This window comes from Anser brachyrhynchus, assembly GCF_964034855.1.
Source record: "Anser brachyrhynchus genome assembly, chromosome: 27".
NCBI classification, from domain to species: Eukaryota; Metazoa; Chordata; class Aves; order Anseriformes; family Anatidae; genus Anser; species Anser brachyrhynchus.
The window spans coordinates 4,028,816-4,050,166 of NC_137720.1; the positions used below are offsets into that span (position 1 = coordinate 4,028,816).

The 21,351-nt window shown below is 61.3% G+C and overlaps 1 protein-coding gene across 6 annotated transcripts in view; it reads right to left on the reverse strand.

Moving 5' to 3' along the window:
* PPFIA4 (PTPRF interacting protein alpha 4) overlaps positions 1-21,351 on the reverse strand; it is a 54,119-nt gene that overhangs the window by 17,174 nt on the left and 15,594 nt on the right. For 5 of the 6 annotated variants that reach the window (XM_080569652.1, XM_080569651.1, XM_080569649.1 and 2 more), the window contains exons 2-11: positions 13,819-14,647; positions 6,728-6,829; positions 6,439-6,603; positions 5,728-5,802; positions 4,501-4,596; positions 3,876-4,097; positions 3,300-3,446; positions 3,050-3,188; positions 2,361-2,440; positions 1,376-1,507 (exon numbers count right to left, since the gene is read on the reverse strand). In XM_080569652.1, coding sequence (XP_080425778.1) covers positions 1,376-1,507; positions 2,361-2,440; positions 3,050-3,188; positions 3,300-3,446; positions 3,876-4,097; positions 4,501-4,596; positions 5,728-5,802; positions 6,439-6,603; positions 6,728-6,829; positions 13,819-14,055 — 1,395 coding nt within the window. In that variant the 5' untranslated portion in view covers positions 14,056-14,647. The other variant, XM_080569650.1, reaches the window with a different exon arrangement.

The following is a 21,351-nucleotide window of genomic DNA, read 5'->3' on the forward strand; positions in this document are numbered from 1 at the left end:
AGAGACCATTGAGGAGACGGCTGCGTGGCCTCGCGGGGACAGCCGGCGTGGAATTGCCACACGGACAGCGGGACCGACGCGGGCAGGATGGACGGTGATGGCTCCCAGCCTGTCCTCACCTACCTGCCCGCGAACCAGCCTTGTCTGCAACCCCCTGCTCCTCAAAAGCAGGGCTGCAGCCCACCTCCAGTCCTACACTGGGGCTGGGGCACGGCCATGGTGGGCAAGCAGCAATCAGAGCTCTGGCAGGGCTTGCAGGCTGGGAAAGTGGCTGAGAGGAGATCAGCTCCTCCGGCAGCTGGACCAAGGGCAAAAATGTCCCTGTCTCCGTGCTAGAGAAGAGGCAGGGGAAAGAAGAGCTTGCAACTGCCTGACGTTTTGCTCTGTGCCTGGGAAGTCAAACTGCAGGATTTTTGCCCAAGGATGACCTGGTTGTAGTGCGTGCCAGCATCAGCAGCAGGCTGGGGAAGGCAGCGCTCCTCCACGAGGCGCCACCACTCTGCTCCCTGATTGTTTCCGTCTGGGATGGGAATTTGGAACCAGCACCAAGCGTGAGTTCCTGTTCTGTACCCCGAGCCACTCAGACACCGGCTGAACACATGCTGGCACTGCCAGGTCTGCCTGGGGACGGGAGGTTCAGAGCAGCAGGGACACAGACCCGGTCCTGGAGGCATGAACCAGGGGTGCAGCTCCCTCTGCGCCCTGATTTGTTACGGGGAGCCCGGTCCCTGCAGGAACCCAGACAGAGGGGAACTATCACAGGCTGGTCTCCTGTTGCCACCGCGAGGTTTAGTCCTGCTCTGGGCCGCCTGCTCTGCCAGCTAATTGTGTTCACACAGCTCAAAGTAAAGCCTGGCTCCCTGGGAGGAGCAGGGAGGGAGCTGGTGGCTGCTCACGGGCTCTGCCCCGGCTCGGAGAAGGCAGATGGGGCTGGTGGCAGGGCCTGGGTTACGGGAGGGTTTCACAGCACCACACGGAGGGTTCGGGGATGAACGCTGCATTTTCTCCTGCAAAATGCAATGGGGTTTTCGCTCCGACAGCTGGGTGCAGGCTGCAGGTGAGGCTGTGGTGGGGCAGACGCAGGGAAGGAAGGGAATGGAGCAGGACAAATCCTGCCGCTGTCGGAGGCGGCTCGGTGGGGAGCGGGGTCCTGCCGGGTGGGGGCTGGCAGGAGGCGAGGGCGCGATGCTGAGCACGCTTCCCCGCTCCCACCAGCCCTGGCACCTGGCTGGCATCCTGTACGGGGTCATTTCTCCATCCCTGCATGGGCACTTCCAAACATCCGTGCTTCAGCTGGTGGAGGGTCCGTGGCAGGGCCGCTGCAGGCCCCTCACCCCCCGACACCTCCCTCCCGAAGCCTGCCCCTAGCTGATACCTTCTCCTCCAAGGCTGCCATCCTCTCCTTGAGGTGCAGCTGCAGCCGCTCGTTCGACTCGCTCAGCAGCCGGTCCACGGTGTCCGAGAGCCGCTTGTTGTGCTCCTCGTTCATCTTCTCCCGCTGGCGGGCCTGCAATGGCAAACAGCAACCGGCCACGTCAGATCCAGTGGGGTCTGCTCCTCCCGCCGTGAGGAGCTCCTTGTCCTCCTGCCACCCTTTTCCTGCTGTTCCTGTTCCAGCTGATTCACCAGGACCAGCTTCTGTTGACAAATCCACCCCTTACAGCACGGATCTGAGCCTCTGCTGGGTCCCTGCTGGTCTCTGCTATTTCCCAGCCAGGGATGAAGGGACCCAAAGTCATAGACTTGCTCGGCCTGTGCACCCCCAGGGACAGTTCCAATCTGGGGACACTTTCTAGACCCCAGCAGATCCTGTGCAAAGGTCTCTCCAAATCTCTGGTCTGGGAGAAAACAGCCAGGGGCTTCCCCAGCGTGACCCAGACCTGGAGGCACGTGCTGTAATGCCATCTGGGTGACCCAAGAAGTGGCCATGGCAGCCTCCCGTGGGGACAGCCCGGCTGCCAGCTGAGGAACACAGCAAGACTTTGCACCCCACGACGCGTTGGCTCTGTGTTTAGGCTTGCCCTGCATTTGGGGTCCTGGCTTGGTGCTTTGGGCAGTGCCTGGAGCTGCAGGCACCACGCAGGGAGGAAGGCGTGCTGGATGTGGCAGGCTAGCAGCAAGATACGGATGCCCAGGAGAGAGGGAAATCGCAGAGGACCAGCATGAGGTCCTGGGTGACTCTAGATGGAGACATCCTGACCAGGAAAGGATTAACCAGGCCCTTCTCACATCCTCTTTTGGAGACAGCAGCAAGCCCACCCTCTGTGCTGTGTCCAGGCACCCAGCTGTCACAGCAAGGGGGAGCTGAGGCCAGATGAGGACCCTCGAGGACTCCCCCATCCGGGCTGAGCACCACTTACCCTGGCCAGCTCCTGGTTCTTCTCTTCCAGCTGGCTCTCCAGCTGCCGGAGGTGCTCCTCGATGCTCCCATGCCTCTCTTCTGCCTGGGAAAAGCAGAGCAGCCCTCTCGGATGGCGCTCCCCAAAACCACACGGGCCCTCCTGCACCCCTTCCTCCATCCCTGCATCCGCATCCTTCCCAGGACGAGGCGCTCCCTCCTGCTGCCTGCATCCCTGTGCAAGCCTTGAAACGACTGCTAGCGAGGGGATCAGAGATGGAGGTGCTCCAGAAGCAACTGGGCACCCACCCCAACACCTGGAAAAGGCAGGACTGGCCACATCCACACCTCCACCCACGCCTGCACCCTCCCAGATCCAGCCTGGGTCCTTCCTCCTCCTCCTCCTTGTTCCAAAACTATCCCAACACCAGGCGATGGCCACCCTGACCAGCAAGGCCACCTCTGCCTTGGAGAGAGCAGCTGAGGAAAGGAGCTAGCCCTGCACGTGCAGGACACATGAGGAGTTTTAAAAGCTGTGAACTGTCCCCGCTACCACAGAGGAAGCAGAGGGCAGCAGAGTTCAGAGGCTGGGACCGAGAGCAGGGTGCCCTGGGCCTGCCAGGCTCCATCTCTGCAGGTGAGTGCCCAGACCTGCCTCTGCCCGTGGTTCCTGCAGCCCCCTGGCCCGTCCACCCCACGCACCCCGCACACTTGCCTTGGTGAGCGCTGCGATGCGCTGGGCCAGCTCCGCTTCCACCTCGGGCAGCGTCTCTGCTTTCCGCATCGTCTGCTGCAGCTTCTGCTCCGCCAGCTCCAGCAGCTCCTGCAGGTGCCGGGCTTTCTCCTCACACTGCGGGACAGGGCAGGATGCGACTCCTGGCACCCATCTCCTCTCCCCAGCACCCGCTTTTCCCTCCCAGGTCCCCGGGGTGGTGGGAGCCTTTGGGTCCTGCTCCGGTACCTGGCGGTGCAGGGACTCCTTGTTGGCCAATTCGCTTTCCAGCTTGTCATTGAGGTCGTGGATGGAGGTAGCTTCTCGCTGGGCTGCTAGGTAGCGTTTCTCCAGCGTGGTGATCCTCTCTTCCATGTCCTCCTTCTGAGCCAGAGCCTGAGGAAGCGATGGGGCTGTCACACCCTGAGCCGTGGCCAGAAATTTGGGAATAACCGGGCCAGAAAAATTCTCTGAGCCTGGAACATCCCTGAGCCTAAGCATGCAACAAAAGCCCTGCTTTGCACAAAAATACGTTGGAGACAATAAAGGGAGAGTCAGGCAATCCCAGAAAACGTCCTGGCATGGACACAGGTCACTGCCTGGGGGTATCTCAGTGTCTGCTTATAACCTCAGGGTAGTCCTGCTGACGGATGTGGGGACGACCCCCAAAGGCAGGGTTTCTGTGGGGGAACACTGGCCTTCACCCTCCTTTTCCGTGCTTACAAAAGGGGTTACAAACTCTTCCCAACACAGAGCATGTGGAAGCAGCAGCGAACGTCTCTGCAACTGCAATGGGCGTTGCAGGGCTAGGGGGCAGTGCCTAACCTCTCGGAGGTCCCGCTGGTACTTGCTGCTCATCTCTTCTGATTTGATCAGATCCTTCCTGGCGGTGCCCAGATCCTCCTCCAGCTCCGCGACGCTGGCAGCCAGTGCAGAGATGCGCTCCTTGGCTTGGACCACTTCGAAATTCTGCTTCTCCAGGAGCTCCTGCAGCTCCACCACCCGCCCTGCCTCATCGTCGGGGTGAACAGAGCCGTTGGAGAGCCGCTGCAAGGCACCGGAGAGGGAGGTGGGTGCCCGGCTGCCCCAGGGCTGGCACAAGGTGCGGCTATGGGGTGGGTGAATGGGGCAGGGGGCTCTGGGACCCCCAGGAACAGTCCCCACTACCAGGGATGTGGCTTCTCGCAGGCACAGCGGGACGGGTTTAGCTAAGGGCTGAGTCCCTGGATGTGCAGAACACCTTTGGGAAGCTGAGCGCCTGGAAAGCATCCAGGTGGGAGCACGAATTCACCTGTGCTGGAAAATGGCTTGTATCCAAAGGGCATTTCCCAGGGGTATAGAGCCAGGGGAGGGCAAAAAGCATTCAGTACCCCAGAGCCTGCAACAAGGGGGTTAGAGAAACCATGGCCTTGGTGAGCATGGGCACAGCAGGCGTTTCTAGGGCTCTCACCTTCCAGGGAAGCTTCTGCGCCGGCTCCTTGGGCTCCCTCTCATCCCGCTCGCCTGCTGGGGCCTCCCGTGTGGTGCCTTGCTGCAGAGCTGCCACCTGCACACCAACAGGGATTCGTTAATAATAGAGAGGCAATGAAACCAGCTGGCCTGACTATGAGTGAGGCCAGCCCCAGCACACCCAGGTTTGCAACTGGCTTCCCACTGGCTTCTTCCAGCATCGTATTCAGCCACTGCTTAGGGCTGAGGGGGTACAGGAGAGAGAGGGTGGAGGAAGAGGGGAAGGCAGAGATCCTGTGCAGGGAACAGGGGGGTGAAACAAAGGCTTAGGACTGATGGAAGATGAAGCCACATCTTGTTTGGAGAGAGGAGTGCTTGCTACAGGCACAGAATGAGCCCAAATCCCAGCAGTGAGCTTTTGCTTGTGAGCTTTCAGGGTCCTGAGCCCCGTGTCCCAGGAGTGCCCCCTTGCATTTCACTGCTTTCTGCAGCCAGCCGGACTCCGAGCCCAGTGCAGGTGTAGCCAGCAGGAGCAGGCGATAAACCCCACCACTGCACCGTGCTCCACTGAGGGAGAATGGAGAAAGCTCCCTGCAAAGTATCACAAGATACATCCCGGGATCTGGAAATAGGAGCAAAACTTGGCCAGGCACAGGCTATACGGATGGCTCTTCCTTTACAGCAGTTGTGGCAGGGAAAAGATTTCAGGAAGGAAAGCAGGATGAGCACCTCCTCCAAAATGAACAGGGATAAACACCAGGGACAGAGAAGTCCCCGTGCAGGGGCTGAGCAAAGAAGGGGATTGAGAGTGCCGGCTGGGTGCTGGGTGCAGCAAGGTTTGGGTCTCTGCTGAGGCCGGTAAGACCCCAACAAGCAAAGTCACCCTCAGCCACCAGAGATGACTCAAGTTTTGGTTGTTTTCATCAGTGACATGAATACCAGTCAGCAAAACAACAGAGGAAACCTTGCCTGCAAGACAAAGCTCTCACAGTATTTACAAGGCTTCCTCTTAAACATTAAGTATAGGCACCCCCGCACGTAAATAGGAACTTTGGAATAGCCATACATTAAAAATGCCCAAATGCCATTTTTCTGATCCATGTGAACATTTGGGGGCCATAGTTCACCAAACTCAACCTGAATTCACAAACCTGGCCTAACTCCAAGCAGTCCCAGCACAGCAGTCGCCCCGGCAGGGGCCCAGGGTAGGCTGCCAAGCACCTCTTACCTGCCGATGGGCATCCACCAGCTGCTCCTCTAAAGTCGCCACTCGCTCTAAGGATGCTCGCAAGCGCTCCCTGACCTGCAGGTGGGTAAGATAACGGGACAGGCGGTTATTTATTTATTATGATGAGTGTCCTGGAGCCAGGGGAAGCCCTAGCCCCGTTTATCTGTCTGAGGGCCAGGATCGGATGGATTTATCTCCAGGGCACAGACTCAGGGAGGCTCCAGCCCATCAGCTGGGAGAGCAAAAGCATGTTGGGGAGGAATAGCCGGGGTCAGTCTGACTCCTGGAGGATGCCAGGAGTAGCTCTGAGTAGCTTGACCAGGCCAGGGTAGCTTGGAGATGTTTTTTAGCATAGCAAGGAGGTGCTCGAGGCAAATGACTCAGGAGGAACTATATGTGCTGTAATGCGAGGACTGAACCAGGCTGCCAAACACCAGCACTCACCACCATCAGGGGAGCAACCTGGAGAGGCAAGGTCCCCATCCCCAACGGCCTCAAGCCCACAGAATCTGCTCCAGCCCCAGCGGTTCCTAAAATCTGAGTGCTGAGCTCCCCAAACCTTCGTGCTGAGGCATCCCACGTCACCACGTCATGTAATGAAATAAAATGCCATCCAGGCAGAGGGAGGAGGCCAGGCTGTCCCGGCGAGGAGCGTTGGGACAAGGTCTGCTCTGAGCAGGTGATGGGAGAGGCCCCAGCCGCCCGTCTCACCTTTTCATCCAGCGCCTTGTGATGCTCAAAGAGTGACTTGAGTGCCTTGAGCACCTCGACCTCGCTGGAAACCCCAGACGGCGACTGGGCCTGACGCTTGACCACGGTCATCCTCAGGGACCGCTCATGCCTCGACACCAGGCACTCCAGGTGCTCCAGCAAGAGCTGCAAGAGGGCAAACGTGAGCTTCTTGTCACCCCAGGGGCTGGTGATGCCAGTGTCAGCCCAGCAGCATCTGGGCATCCCGCGTTTCTGGGGACGGGAAGCTGGGGAGGTTTTTCCTGCTTACCCGGGTGTTGTTGCGCTCAGCTTTCAGCTCTGAGATCTCCTCTTCCCTCTCCAGGAGCTGCTCTCGGCACGCGCTGAGCTCCCGCGTCAGCGTGGCAAACTCCTGCGGAGAGCAGGGCACGGCCGTTAGCCGGGAGCATGGGATGGGGACGGAGCCAGCACCCTGAGCCCACTGCCAGCTCGGGGCACTTCCCACCCCAACCCCGCCGGGGGGTGACGGGGACAGCACAGGAACAGAGAGCAGCCAGCGGAGAGCGCAGGCAGGCTGGGAGGCGATTTATTCCTTTCAACAAGCGAGGAACGCGGCAGCATCCCACCGTTTATCCACTTGGTTTCATGTCCGGTGACACGGGAAACTGCTCTCTGGCTCCAGAGGTGCTCGATGGCATTTAAAGCATTCCAGCCAAGGCCACCAGCGTGTTCCCATCCCCCCCCGTCCCCTCGAAGAGCACCCACCTGGGAAATGTCCCATCGGGCTGAAAACTCAGCCAGCCGCCCCCAAGCCCCACGTCCCAGCCAAGACAGATGGGGCACGGGGGGAGAAGTATCCCAGTTGCTACCAGTCTGGCAGGTGCCTCCTCTCCTTGCTCCGGTCCCTCCCGGGAGGTGACATCCAGCAAGGACGAGCCGTGCCCCGAGGGATGGCATGGCAGAGGGACACGAGGGACCCCTCCGAAACACAGCGACTGCATTTGTGACTGTGGTGGAGCAGAAAGGAAACCCGCTGTGAAGTTCCTAGGGTGCAGGAGGGTTCATTTTTTCTTAAAAAAAAAAGGAAACACGAGCACCTGGGTTAGCCCAGGAGCACGCTCCCACTGCTCCCAGTTGCTGTTCCAGTCACTGGTTTGTGCCGGGGCTAGGCGACACGTTGCAGCTGGGACTTTGTAGGGTGAAAAATGCAAATGAGGAAACGCTTCATGAATTTACACCCGCTTCACAGGGCTGTTGAGAAGAACTTAAAAAGGAAAGGGGTTGCAGAAGAAGCTGAGAAAGATTTGCTTGAGCATTAACAAAACAAATTTTGACTGGGTGCTGAGAGCGGTTTCACAGCGTGAAATCCTTCCTCTCTAATTTCCCAGTTAAACAAATAAAAAAGCCTTCAAAGTGAGGCAAGACGTTTGAGTTTGAATTAAATGCCCTGCTCAGCTCAAAGGGAGGCCTCTTGCACCAGCTGACGTCCCACCACGAAACTCGGAGTGTTCGAATCCCTCTGTCCCAGCTACATTTTCCTCCTCCCTTCCCACACCGTGCCCCGGGTTGCTCGCAGCGGCTTTTACCCTGGGGCGATGGGGACACTGGCCTTACCAGGGATGCTGAGACCCCACAGAGGGATGGGACCTATGTGCGGCAGTGGGGAAGGAGGGAAAGAGCAATTGCAGCAGCCGAAGTCAGGCTTGAACGGCCGCTCTCCTGCCCATCGCCACCCCTCGGGGCTGCTCCTGCCCAGCACCCTCGCCCCGGCACCGCTGCAGCACCCCAGCCCCGTTCCTGCCCCGTCGCTTCCCCAGGGGCTGCTCCAGCCCTGGCCTCATCCCCGTCCCCACAGAATGCACACATCGCACCGACACCTCCCTCGCCAGCCCCTGCCATGCCCAGGCATCCTCTGATGCTTGTTCTTGGCCCACCCCGAGCCCCCCGGATCGCAGAGACCCCCAGGAGATAGCGGTGCCCGGCCGAGGCTTCCCCGGAGCCGTGCTCTCCCAGCCCCTGGGGATTACGGCTCGGCTCAGCGCAGCGGCACACACACACGTATGTGCATGGCCGGGTTATGCAAGCGCTTGCACGCAAGAGAGAGCAGCTTGTGAGCATCCCCGTGGATTATGTAGGGCTGGGAAAGCCGCCGAGTGGGAAGGGGAGCAGCGAGAGGCACCCAGACGAGGTACCCGTGCACCGACGGCTGCTTTGGGTTTGGGGACCGGCAACCGGGCTCGTGGCGAGCAGCAAAAGCCTTCTTGCAGATGTCAAGATCCCAGGGATGTTTTCCTGCAGCCTGACTTTGGCAGGCGATGCTGCAGACTCTCCCGTAGCACTGGGGTAGGGACCCAGCACATCCAAAGCCTCCAAATCCGGAGAGGTTGGAAACCTCTCGCTCTGCCCGGTGGCCCAGAGGGGGAAGCAGGGCTGCGGAGGCAGATGCTCTCCCCACGGCAGCCCTTTGGAAACCCGCAGGCACGTGGGGTAGGAAGCCCAGCAGCATTGGAGATGCTCAGCAAATTGCAAACGCAGGGCAGGAGGCAGCAAGCGGTGCTTCCTGCGGCGTGGGGTGGGCGGGATGAGGCAGCAGGGGCAGCCAGGGAAGACGGGCGCCAGGATGGGGACAGAGTCAGCAGCGCTCAGCCCTCCTCACCCCGCTCTGCCTCCCGGGATGGCGAAGCTGTGCAGATTGCGGCTGCAATCAGGCTTTCATCCCGAAAGGCAAGGAGATTAAAAGAGAGAGAAAATCTGCAGGAGGGAGCCGCGCAGCCCCTGCCCCGGCCACCCTGGTGCCACCCACGGGGCCAGGGCTCAAAGCGCGGTGGTGGTGGCTCCGTCCCGGGCTGGTCAGGGCTCAGCACAGAGCTCCTGTCCCAGCCCCCTCCGAGTCATCCCCTTGTCAGGGAGGGGTGGCCGGATCCTGCACCCCACACACCAGCAAGGCTGCCAGGGCATCCCGACAGACCGCAGTGACTCTTTCCTTGGGGAAAAACTGCAAAAAAAGAGCATTTACCACCAGAAATAGCAGCACCCCTGCGGCAAGATGGGACAGCAGGACACAGTAGGGGTCAGCTGAGCTAGGGGGCACCTACAAGCCCGATTCGGATGCCTTGGGAATAAAAACTGGGATAATTCACTCCATCATCCACACAGAGCTACCTCCGTCAGCCCCGGCTGTGCCACCGTGGGTGCTTCTGGGCCACTGGCAGGCACCGGGCAAGGTTGGGGATGGTGAGAGCAAAATTCCCCAAGCCCCAGCTGCAGACAGAGGCACAGCCCAGAGCACAGCTTCTACCCCGACCCGCAGGGGCGAAGCAGCAGCGAGGAGGACGCGGTGATTCTCCCATCCCCTGGCCACAGGCAGGCAGAGCCGCGTGCTGCACGCCCCTGGCTCCAGCAAGCGCTCAGGCTAAGCAGGGACACCTATAAACGGATTAGAAAGCGAAGCGGAGGTGCCTGATCTTCAATCAAATGGAGGATAATTAAGAGACGGCGCTGAGAGCCCCCAGGAGCCCTGCGGGAAGCCCAGCAGCCTGGGAAATGGCTAATTGGGATTAAAACCAAACCACCCAAAGGCGGGTGAGCGCGACCGGCTGGGCTCGGCACCAAGCCCCGCGCAGGAGGGACGTGGGGGGACGGATGCTGGTTTCACAATACGAGCCAGGAGGGAGACACGGAGCACTGCGAGGTGTATCGACACGGGGTGCTGGGGCTTGGGGCTGGGCTCTTTGGTCAGCGGGTGCCAGGTTCAGGGTCTCCAGGCTGGAAAAAAAGCTGCAGGGAGACCTCGAGGAGAGGTTCAGGAAGCTCAGTCCTATAGCAGGGGGAGATGGCTCAAAGCATGGCAAAGCTGAAATGTGAAAGCCCCGAGCCACCTTCTGCCTCTCCCCACACCGCCGAGATCTCACCAAAGTGAGCAAAAGCCCGTTTGTGGCAGGAGCACGGCCACCGCTCCCAGCGAGCCTCGGGAAGGAGCTGGCTCCAGCTGTGAGATTAATGGCATTTCAGAGCCCCTAATTGGAGCGATCGCTCCTGACAGGCGAGGCTTGCAGCGGAGGGCGATGCGGGAAGGCTGCCCGCCTGCACCTGCAAATCCGCTGCTGGCTCAGCGTGCGAGGGACAGAGCCCGTCCGCCTGTCCGTCTGTCCGTGCCGGGAGGAGACTGACCCCCCCAGGAGCAGCGCAGATCTCCGGGAAAGCCCTAAGTCACCACCGAGGGGCTGAACGCAGCCCCAGCAGCACGCGGCACGGCGTTAGGAAGGTTAAATCCTGCCTGGCACACCCGGGGTTTCAGCCATCACCCCCTTGGAGCCTCTGGGGTTTGTGTTTTCATGCTTGTTCTTTGCAGAATGAATTCTAGATCCGCCTGTAAGTGTAAGGGGAGGAATTGGGGTGATCCTGCCCACCTCCAGAGAGCTCAGGGGTCCTGGAGGCTCTGCCCGCCCAACAAGCCTGGCTCTCAGCTCCCTGGGCAGCCCCAAGAAGCAGCGAGAGTGCGGCAGAGCGGGGCCTGGAAGGAAGAATTGCAGGAGGATTCCCAGGACATCAGCAGCCCCCTGCACAGCAGCCTCTGTGAAATCTGGGAGCCCGTTCTCCCCCTGACATAAACGGGGACAGGGATTTTTGCCAGCCCCCCAAGCCCTGGGCAGGACAGGGAGAATTGCAGTCTCACGCAGGACCCGGAACCAGTAGCACATCTGGACACATCTGGAGCCCTGCACACAGCATCCCTGGCTCGCACCTACACCCAGTGGCCAAGCAGGAGGGAGCTGCCAGCCGTGCCAAGGCCCCAGGGTGCTGCTGAGGGCACCCATGCCCTGACCAGGGCTTGGTCCCCGGTGCCAGGGCTCGGCCGCACGCCCCCCGCGCAGCCGGGAGGGGAGAGGGATTGGAGCCGGGAGCTTTCAGCCCGATTAAGTCGCGTTCAGCGCTCCCACATGAATAAATAAATCATGTAAAGAAGCATTAAGGCAGCTTAGTCTCCCTGGGAAATCGCCCTGGAGTTCTGCCTTTTTGGGGGCTGAGGGATGCCCCCACAGATTAGGAGGGGGCGGCTCAGCCGTGTGGCACCGGGGTGGGGGGACAGGAGGCACGGGCAGGAGCATCCCTGGAGCATCCCTGCCTGCCCCATCCGTGGGTCTGCCCCACTGGGGGTCCCAGCGGCATCCAGCTGCCCCGGTGCCCCTAAGGGGTGCGGAGCGCCACCTCCCCTGGTCCCCGGCCAGCCCCAGCCACGCACTTCCTCCGTTACAGCTCCTTGGAGGTGCTGGGAAAGGGCTGTCAGCCTCGGGGGGCCACTGAGCTGCGCCCAAAAAAAAGGGGTTTCTTCAAGAAGGCTGCTTCCCAATAGTTTGTCAGACCCTTCCCAATAGGGCCTGACAAACTGTAGAAAGCTCCTAGGCAAGGCAGACCTCAGGAAGGACCACAAAAGAGGAGGGATAGGGTGGGACAGGCACACGGGAAGCCCCCCTTCCCCCCCGCAGCACCCCGGGGAAGCGCCCGTGCCGCGTCCCGCTTACCTGGTACATGCACATGCCGGGGTTAGTCCCATTGGGCAGGCGAGCAGCGCCGGTGGCTTTGCTCCCCGTGTTCATGCCGAGCCCTCATCTCCCGCGAGGGCGGCCGTGCCCGGAGCCCCCCTGCCCACGCAGGGAAAGGCCTGGCAGCGGCGGGCAGCGGGCGCCCGGGGCCGTTCCCCCGTGTGCCACCCGCGCTCATCGCATCCCTCGCCGCGGGGCAGGGCGCCGGAGCGGGGCACCCGGGGGGCTTGGGGGTGCAGCGCTGCCACCGGGAGCCTTCGCGCTGACCCAGTTTGCTCCGTCCGCACGCTGCCGTGCGTGGCGCCGAGGACCCTTTATTGGAGCAGGAGCAGAGAGTAAATCCGCACGGTCCCTTAATCCGGGGCGGCGGGGCGGGCGGCGCGCTCAGGGTGACCCGGCTTGCTCTCTGCAGCGAGCGCTGGAGGGAGCAGAGGGGACACGAGCCACCAGCACGGGGTGCCCGACACCTGGGGGTGTCTTAGGGAATCTCTGGGGATGTGGAGTAACCCATCCGTGGGGCTCCCCAGGGAAAAAGCTGTCGTTTTTTTTGCTTTGGGCAGCCCGTGGAGAGCGCGGAGAGCCCAGCTCCGTGCACAGGACGCAGGCTGCCTCCCCGCCGCGCTGCCTTCCCCTGTCTGGAGCGGAGGAGGGATGCCAAGAGCCGGCCGGCCACCGTCCCGAGCTCTGCCCTGGCTCGTGCCACCCGTTTCAGCCCATCCATCACCTCCTGCCTCCCTGGGGTGCCCCAAAGCCCAGCACCCTGGTGTTTGCAGCCTCCTGCTTCCCCCACATCACACTGACAACGGAGGGGTGGAAACCCCCTCCAAATCCTGCTTCCCCCCAGGTGTGGGGTGCTGCGTGCTGTCCCACAGGACCCCGCAGGGAAGGTGGGCAGCTGAGGCACCCCGTGCAGCCCTGCGATGCTGTTCCCCCCGCTCCTCTCCTGACCTGAACATCTTTCCTCGCGGAGGCTGAGCTCGAGTCCAGGTCTCTGGAGCGCCTGGAGCGGGTGCTGCTGGTGGAGGAGCCGGGAGCACGGCAACAGCCAGCTCTGGGCAGAGCCAGGAACCCCAGCGGAGCCGCAGCCAGCCCCGATTCCCCCGTGCCCTTGGCTGCTCGCTGAGCACAGACCTCTGGCGACCTCCCCCGCGTGCTGCCCGTCTGCTCCAGCTCAGGGAACAGATGGGCCCACCGTGATGCCTCGATTCCTGCTCTGCACCCAGCTCTGCCACCAGCCTTCCCACTCAGGACCAAGCTGGGAGCAAAGCGAGTTCTGACACCTGAGCCTGCACCCCAGGGCGATGGGGCTGTGGAAAGGAGCCCCGCCGGGGAGCGAAGGGGCCTCCAGCCGTGGGGAAGAACTGTGGTTAGCGGCCCCATTTGGGGACCCTGTAAATGTCAGTGGGGACTCCTGAAAGCGAGGACTGCCCTGAGTCCCACGGGGATGGCTGGAGGCAGGCAGCCAGACTTGCTGCCTGAAACGTGCTGCCCCTTCCCTGCGCGCTGCTTGGTGCCAATGGGCAGGCGGGGGCTCCGCATCGGCCTCCATCACCTCAGGGTGTCCTCGGGGAGGTTTTGCCCCTTCTCTGTGCCCATTCCCCTGGGCAAGAGCAGAGATTACAGCTCCACGTTCCCTGTAAGGAGTCACAGAGCAACGGGGGTACAGGGGAGAAGGTGAAGTGAGAGAGCCCATGGGTTTTATTGCTGGCACGAGATGTAAGACACCCGGCACCATCACCGCTACCCACCAACCAAGTCGGTCTTCCTAAAATCCCAGGCTAAACCCAAGATCTGAGCAGCCGACTGCCCTCACACACCTCGGTACAGGCTCCTGCTCATCCTGGGGCCGTGTCCTTACCTGCGGGAGGGCAGAGTTGAGCTGCCTCTGGAGCTGGTCACGCTCCCGGAGGGCCTCCTGCAAGCGGCTCTGGGTGACGGAGAGCGTCTCGCGGGTCTCCCGCAGGGTGTCCAGCAGCTTGTCCCTCTCGTCCAGCATGTTCACCATCAGCTGCTCGAAGTCGGCATCCGCCTCGGAGCCCTGCGGGGGGCCCAGGGGGTCCCCCTCGCTGATGGTGGGCATCACCTCGCACATCATGGCGGGACGGGGCGGGCAGGAGAGGGTGCTGGAGGCGCCCGGCGGGGCGGGTGCTGGGTGCTGTCGAGCTGCAGGGCCCCGCTCACATCGCTACGGGCTCCCCGTGCACCGGAGAAGCCAGAACCAGAGAGGGCAACGGGGTGGTGAAGGTAGAGGGGTGCCCCATCCCTTCTTGGGTGTCCACCGAGGGCTAAGTAGAAGCCGGCATTGCTGTCGCGGGGACAAGGCGATGTCCTTGGCACCCACAAGGTCCTCGCAGTCTTAAATCCCCCTCCTCAGCTGCTCGGCACCGCTGGTGCAGTCGTGGCCCCTCGTGCTGCTGCTCTGATGCCTTTCGGAGGGGCTGGAGCATCAATGAGCCACGGGGACGCTCAGAGGGGGACGAAGCGACCCTTGGGGACACGTCGCAGAGGTGAGCTTGAGCTTGCAGCAGCGCAGGGAGGGTCCGGGGGATATTTGGGCTGCCCGGGCATGCTGAGGAGGAGTCAGATGAAGAGCGGTTGTTCTCCCTGAGGCGAAGTGAGATGGTCCCAGCTGGTGCAGGAGAGCGTCTCCGTTCGGTGCCGTGGCTCTTTAAACACAAAGCTGTGACCTGCAGGAGAGGGGACAGCGATCAGCTCCCTCCTGCTGCCCCCCAGACCCACAGGGCACCCGCCCAGCACCCTGTGCTTTATGAGTTTTGTAACTTTACAGCAGATGAAACGCCTGAGACTCGGTCTGGATATCCTTATCTCACCCCCTTTCAAACCAAAAGGCGCGCGCGGACAAAAAGGAGGAGCTGCACGCAGTCTGGGGCCAGAGCGGCCTGTTCTGGACTTGGGAACCGGAATAAAAGGCACGAACCGAGCAGCCCAGCCGCGCAGCGGGGCCGTTCGCCCCCGCTCAAAGGCAGCGTGCACAAAGAGATGCTCTCGTGCACGCCCAGACGTGCAGACACCCGCTGCCGAGGCCGGGGAGCCGTAGCTCCGTTCTTGGGATGACATTGGCTCATCAGCTGATGGGAAGTTCGACACAAAAACCCTCTAAAAATAGAGAAGCTCTGGCAAAAGCAGCAGCCCCTCAGCGTGCATCCAGCGCACTGCGGGTTACGCTGAAAGCCAGCTCCCGCCTGCTGGGACAGGGGCTGGGGCGTCCCGCGGGTGGCTATCCCACCCCCTCGGCCGTTACAGCTGGAAGGCACGTTCCTCAGGTGGGATAAAACCTCTTACAGGGACGTGACGCTGCCCTGAACCCTCGAACGGGTGACCGGGATGACTGCGCCCAGGACACCCCGTCCCCGCAGCATCCCAGCAAAAAGGAGGCCGGGGGGGGGAAAGGCAGGGAGCGAGGCCCCCCTGCAGCCCCTGCTCGCCTTGGGTGGCGCTGGACACGAGCCCCATTCCCGTAACTCCCAGAGCTAAGCATGTGAAATGTTTTTCAGTCCTCCTTCCCCCAGTTGGTGTCCCAGTGGCCCCCAGCAGGGTCACGCCACCAGGTCCTTCTGCAGATGCTCCTGGGATTTGGGCCAAGAAGAGCAGAAATCAGCCTTACTCCCCAGCTAAGCCCTATTACCTCGGGTGCAAAACCCAAACTAGGCGGCTTTCACACCCTGTCTCACTGCTGTGCCTCTGCTTGTGGGGAGAAAGTGTGTCCATGCTGCGGAAAGCCAGATGGCCCCCGAGCACAACGTGACCCCGATGGCAAAATCGGCCCCGTGGCCCGTCCCCGCGCTGCCCTGGAGGAAGTGAATTAAGATTCGGGTGAATGAAGAGACATCAGTCAAGGCACGGAGGGGAGAGCCCCGTGGGCGAAGCTTTGCAGGTGCCTGGGGAGGGGAAATGCTGCAGGGAACGACCGAGACATAAATCTGATGGGAGGGATGCCGGGACGGAAATTTATCGCAGCCGCAAAGGAGAGACTTGCCGACCACGAGGAGACTGAGACACCGCTCACGGGAGGCTGCGGGGTCCCCCTGCACCCCCAAGAGGAAATCCAAGGGGCTGGACCCGCACGATGCAGGAGGAGGCACAGGTTTAGCCCGTGCATCACGCAAAGGCTCCTTTTCCTCTTGCTTCCCCCGAGGTCGAGCACGCGTCCGGGTGTTTTTGGGGTACGGGTGAGCCCATGCGCTGTTTTGCTTCCTTGCAAGCTGCTCCCGTGTTCGGCTGCATCCCGTGACACCCACCACGCTAAGGAAGGGAGGCTGGGGGTGATGAGGGCAGCCTGGACCCCTCTGCCTGGGGAGGGTGATAACGGGACGGGGGGACGTGGCATGGCCCCAGCACTGCTCCAAGACAGACCCATCCCAGCTCACCCATCCCCAAACACATCAGCAGGGTCAGCAAAGGTGTGATGTGATGCACGTAAAACCGTTCTCCCAGGACAGGTAACGCTCGTCTCCTGCTGATCCAAAGCTCCTCCACACCCAGGGCTTGGTGGAAGCCTTCACCAGAGGGTGGCCACATTCTTCCCCTCGCACCCTGGGCCACCAGGCGTGGGCGTTAAAGTGGACGTGCACCGTGCCGTAAGTTCTGCTACAAACCCCTGCAGCTGGAGAAGCTCTGCGAGCGGGGGTGAGACATCCTACCGCCACAAAGCTCTGCCCAAGCCCCTTTACAGCACCCAGGCAGGTGGTTGGCAGCCAGCCCCGAGCTTTCAGGGCTCTCCACCCGCCCCACGACACCACCACACCACCAGCACCCCTCTGCCAGGGGGTGCCCAGCGGGTAAACCCGTGCTGACGCTCTGCCGCCTCCAGGCAGGGCTCCGGAAACACTTCGGCCGCGTGCGCCCATCTCCTGGCTGAAACCAAGGCAGAGCCCAAGGGTGGAAATCCCTCCCTGCACTGCGGAGGCACCAGTCACATCCATACCCGCTACGGACGCACGGGGACACTTAGCCCAGCACCATTTGGCACGGGATCTGTGGTTTCCCTCCCCACCGCGGGGCTGTCCGTCGGGCCGCTCTCCCACCCACGGCCTCAGGAGCGGTTATTTCTGGACGCAGCCCTCCTGGCTCTCCTTCAAAACCAGGGCGACAGCAAAACCACAGCCCCCAGAGCTGGACAGCGAAGGGGAAGGACCACCGACTGGGGTCGAGGCAGCTGCAGAGGTTTTGGTGGTGGTGCTGAGGAAGCCGGGGCCAGGCGGGGTTTGGTGCCTGCTATCTTCAGGCCCCGTGGAGCTGGGAGCGATGCGCCTGCACGCGGGGACAGGCACGTCTGCAGCAAGCCCACACTGCGCATCAGCTCACAGCCCTCTAGAGATGGCTTCGTTGAGGACAGACACGAGCACCCCCTCATTCCCACACCACCCCAAACCACTGGATTTTCTCCATCCTCCAAAAGGGATGGGAAATCCTTCGCTGCCACGCACCCTCTCCTCTGGGAGCGCAGCTGGCGGATGCATGCAGGACACGGTCCCTTCGGGGTGAAGCTCACCATTTCTTCGGCACCTGCACGCCCAGCCGGGCACTTTCCAGCCCCTTGGGGCTGTCGGTGTGCACGACCACCCCAATGCACCGCACACCCTGCCCGTGATTTCAGCAGCAGCAGGGTAGGCCAAAAGCAGCCCTTGGATGCTGGGTGCCAGAGGGGTCCGAGCCTGCTTGGAACTAGCAGCAAAACGCTGCCAGCGAAGCTCAACCTTTCGACTGTATCTGCTAAAACTACGTAAATGCCGCTGCCTGGGTTTAGAGGGCCTTATCTGATGGGATAATCATTGGGTAGAGGAGCGAGGCTGCGAGGAGACAGCTGGTGAGCCGAGAAAACAGACACTGCGCAGCTCGAGCCCTTGGCTGGGTATTTTTAGTCCCGTGGGGCTGCCAGGCGCAGACTTGCTGGGAACAGGTTTGTTGCCAGTGCAAACGTACTTTCTTTACTATCCCTCCCCCCGCCAGAACGATGCTTTCCCCACTCTTTGGGATGGCAAAACAGCGCAGCCACGTCCCACCTACCGCCCGCTCGGAGAGGCTGGTTTGCAGTGGCAGTGCCTGGGTGTGGAGCAGCTGATGGAGAACATGGATTTTTTTCTTGCCCCTGGGTGGATTATTTGCTCGGCACGACCCCGTAGCGAGCCGTGCTGCCGGTGGGATGCTTGGCACCCACCCGGTGCCCCCCAGGGAACCCAGGGAGCGCCCCGGCTTTCCCTCTTACACCAGGATGAGAAGCACTCCCAGCACCTAGCCAGGCACAAATCCGCCTGCGCACCGAGGCAGGCGAGCTTGTGGTTTTTCTCTGAACAGCTTCACTCTCATCTCAAAGGAAAGGAAAAAAAAAACAACAAAAAAAACCTTCATGGCTCTGTCAGCAAGATCATCACCCCAGCAGGCAGCTGGCAAAGAGGGTTTAACGCGCACCTCGGAGGCAACAAGCTTGCGGAGATTGATCATCCCATAAAAACGTCAGTTTGATCTTCCCCACTCCTAGAAAATCCTCGTCAGCCGCCCAGCCCGGCCTCGAAAGAGCAGCGCGGCGCAGCCCACACCAGCACCCGCAGCTCCCAGCACCCTGGGGCTTCCCCTCCGCACCGCCCGGCCGAGGAGGGGGCTCCGCCGCCCCAACCCCTTCCCAGCCAGGCCTGGGAGGAGGAAGGAGGGTGATGCCCTTTTGCTGCAGGCTTTTCCTCGCAGCAGTTCTTTTTTTTAACCTTTTCCTCGTGATGCTGCGTTAAACGTGGTTACGGGGACGGGCTGTGAAAGGGTCGTATCCTGAGATTTCCGGCAAGCCCGTCCCCCCACCGCTGCTCCTGCCGCTGGAGCCGTGTCCTGGCTCGAGTGCTGCCCACCCCCCTTGAAGCCGGGCGCTGTTTTGGAGCAGCCGGGGCAGCTCGAGCCACCGATCCCCCCACCCGGCCCTGACCCACGGGACGGGCTGCGGACAGCGCGTGGGGACATCTCCATCAACAGCTCTGCTGCAGAGCGGCTTTCCATTTCACCTTCGGTGGGAGATGTAATTAAGGGGCTGAGAAAATGGAGATTGTTCCTGGGCATGAGACAAAGGGGACGCTGAAATGCCCTGGCTCAACAGTGGAACCTGCCACGTTGAGCACGGCAGGTACAGCCCCAGCCCAGCACGTCTCCTGGGTCCCAACATTTACTCCCTTGCCTCAGAGGAACCACTGTGGCCTCTGGGGACCTCCAGTCTCCAGAGAAGGACAAGGAAGACCCAATATACGACGGGGCCCATGTGGCGGTGGACCCTCCGCGTGCCCCAGCGCAGCGCTGCCGATGGCAGGGTACCGCGCAGATGGCCCCCAGCTGATGCCGAGGACAGCCTGTGGCCAGGACAGCCAGGGGTAAGCAGGGGAATGGGGGATTCTGGCTAGAAACAAGGTGCCGGTTTTTTAGCAGTGACGGATTAGATTCGCATCCTGAAGGGTGAGGTGGGAGAGTCACCGCTGCTGAGCTCTGCGCTACGGACGTGACTGAGCCCTGAGAAGAGATGTGGCGGTGCCTCCCCTCCCGCCTGGCCCCAGTCCCACGTCTGGCAGGCACTGGGATCGGGGCTGAGGGAAGGCTTTTTGCTGCATGCGTGTGAAGTCACCCGATGCCCCCACGCCTGCAGCAACGTGTCCTTCGTTCCCCTGGGGTCACAGCCCAACTCAGCCCTTGCTGGGGATGCAGCAGGACAGGATACTTGGGCAGCGTCTTCAGGGTTTGGAGCCTGTCTCAGAGATGGCAGGGAAGCACCGGGTGCCCCTAAAGCACCAAAGGATCCCGCAGACAATGAGAGGACTGCTGCTCCCGGCATCCCACCTTAATGCTTGCACTTTTGCCCTGAAGGCTTGCTCCAAACCCAAAAAGCGATTCCCATCCTCAGCCTTTGCTTGCTCCAAGCTGCTAAATCACAGGAGAAACAGGGAGGCAAAATGTCCAGATCTGGCTGTTTCTTTGCAGGGAGAAGTAAAGTGTTGGTATTCAACCGATATTTATAGTTCCCTGTGGGAGGGGAGGCATTACACACAACTTCCAGCGGGTATTTTCAGAAAGCCACCTGCTCCTCGCCATTGTGCAGCAAAAACAATTGTTCCGCAACAAAAAAGCTCATCGGAGGATGAGCCGAAATCTCCGCAGCATCCTGCGGGGCAGGCACGGGGTGTGCGGTGCAGAGGACGAGCACCCCAAGAGGGGCTGGCACCACACCGTGCCCAGCCACAGGCACCGATGCGCAGGGCACGGCACCTCTAGGAGAGCATCAGATCGGCCACGTTACGGTTCCTGACTCGGCCTCTCTGTTTCTGGTCGCAAAATGGTCTGTGCGTCCTCGCCTGACCCCGGAGAAAGGCGAAATCTCCCTTTGTTGGCAGGAGGAATGTGGCACGGGAAGGGACTGCTGGGGCAAAGACACCAACACCCAAACCTTTGTGCTTTGGGGTAAGATGACAGACGGGAAAGAGAACTGGAGGGGCCCCAAGCCGGATGATTCCTCCAACAAGTGGGATCCCGACGCCTGGCCAAGAGACTCAGCGAGCCCAGGCTCACTTCAAACTTCATCCTCGGCTCCGCACCAGCCAAAAACCCAAACAAGGGGAGAGAGAACAACACGTCTGACGTTACGGCTAAACCTGTGAGGATGCCAGCGTGGCCAGGAGCTCACTTGGGAACCCAGCAAGCGATGAAGCAAGGAATATTGCCATCGCAGTAAGCCCACGAGCTGGATTTCACCCTGCTGCATACCTACTGCTGAGGGGTTACCCAGAGCTATTACAAACGCCAGCCAAATCCCCCAGATCCTACTCCCACAAAAAAAAAAGCCACGACGCTGGTTACGATCAGTTCCCCTTTCTGTTTTTCTGGTATCTGGTCTCGCCATCGCCACCACCCCGCGGGCACGTGGCTGGGTCACCGGTTTTGAGTTTGCAGCCAACACCTGCAGCCTCTGGGAGGACAAAGCCGGCTTCTCTCTGACTTCTGCTTCCCTCGGGGTTAGTTTAAACAAGCAGCGGGGGGAAATGCAATCCTTCCTCTCCTCCAGCACCAGTATGCTGAGGTGAAGCAGCCCCTGGAAGCAGCGGGATCCCAGCAATCGCGCTGCTTTCCAGCCCGAGGTGGGCTCAGATCTCTCCGAGAGGGAACGTGCCACGGGGAAGCACCCTGCAACCCCACGGGGAAAATCCTGTGCTTGTCACAGAGGCAGCACCGCTGCCAAGTCCCCTCGCCTTTGGGAGAGGGAGGCTTCGTGCCTCAGTTTCCCCATTAGCAGGGGGAAATCCTGGGCTGCTGTCGGCAGCCGGGACCGAAGGGCAGAGCCACGGGAGTAACACTGAGACTCGGAGGGGTGGCTGGAGACTTTCTGTGATTTCACGCGGGGTTTTGCCAC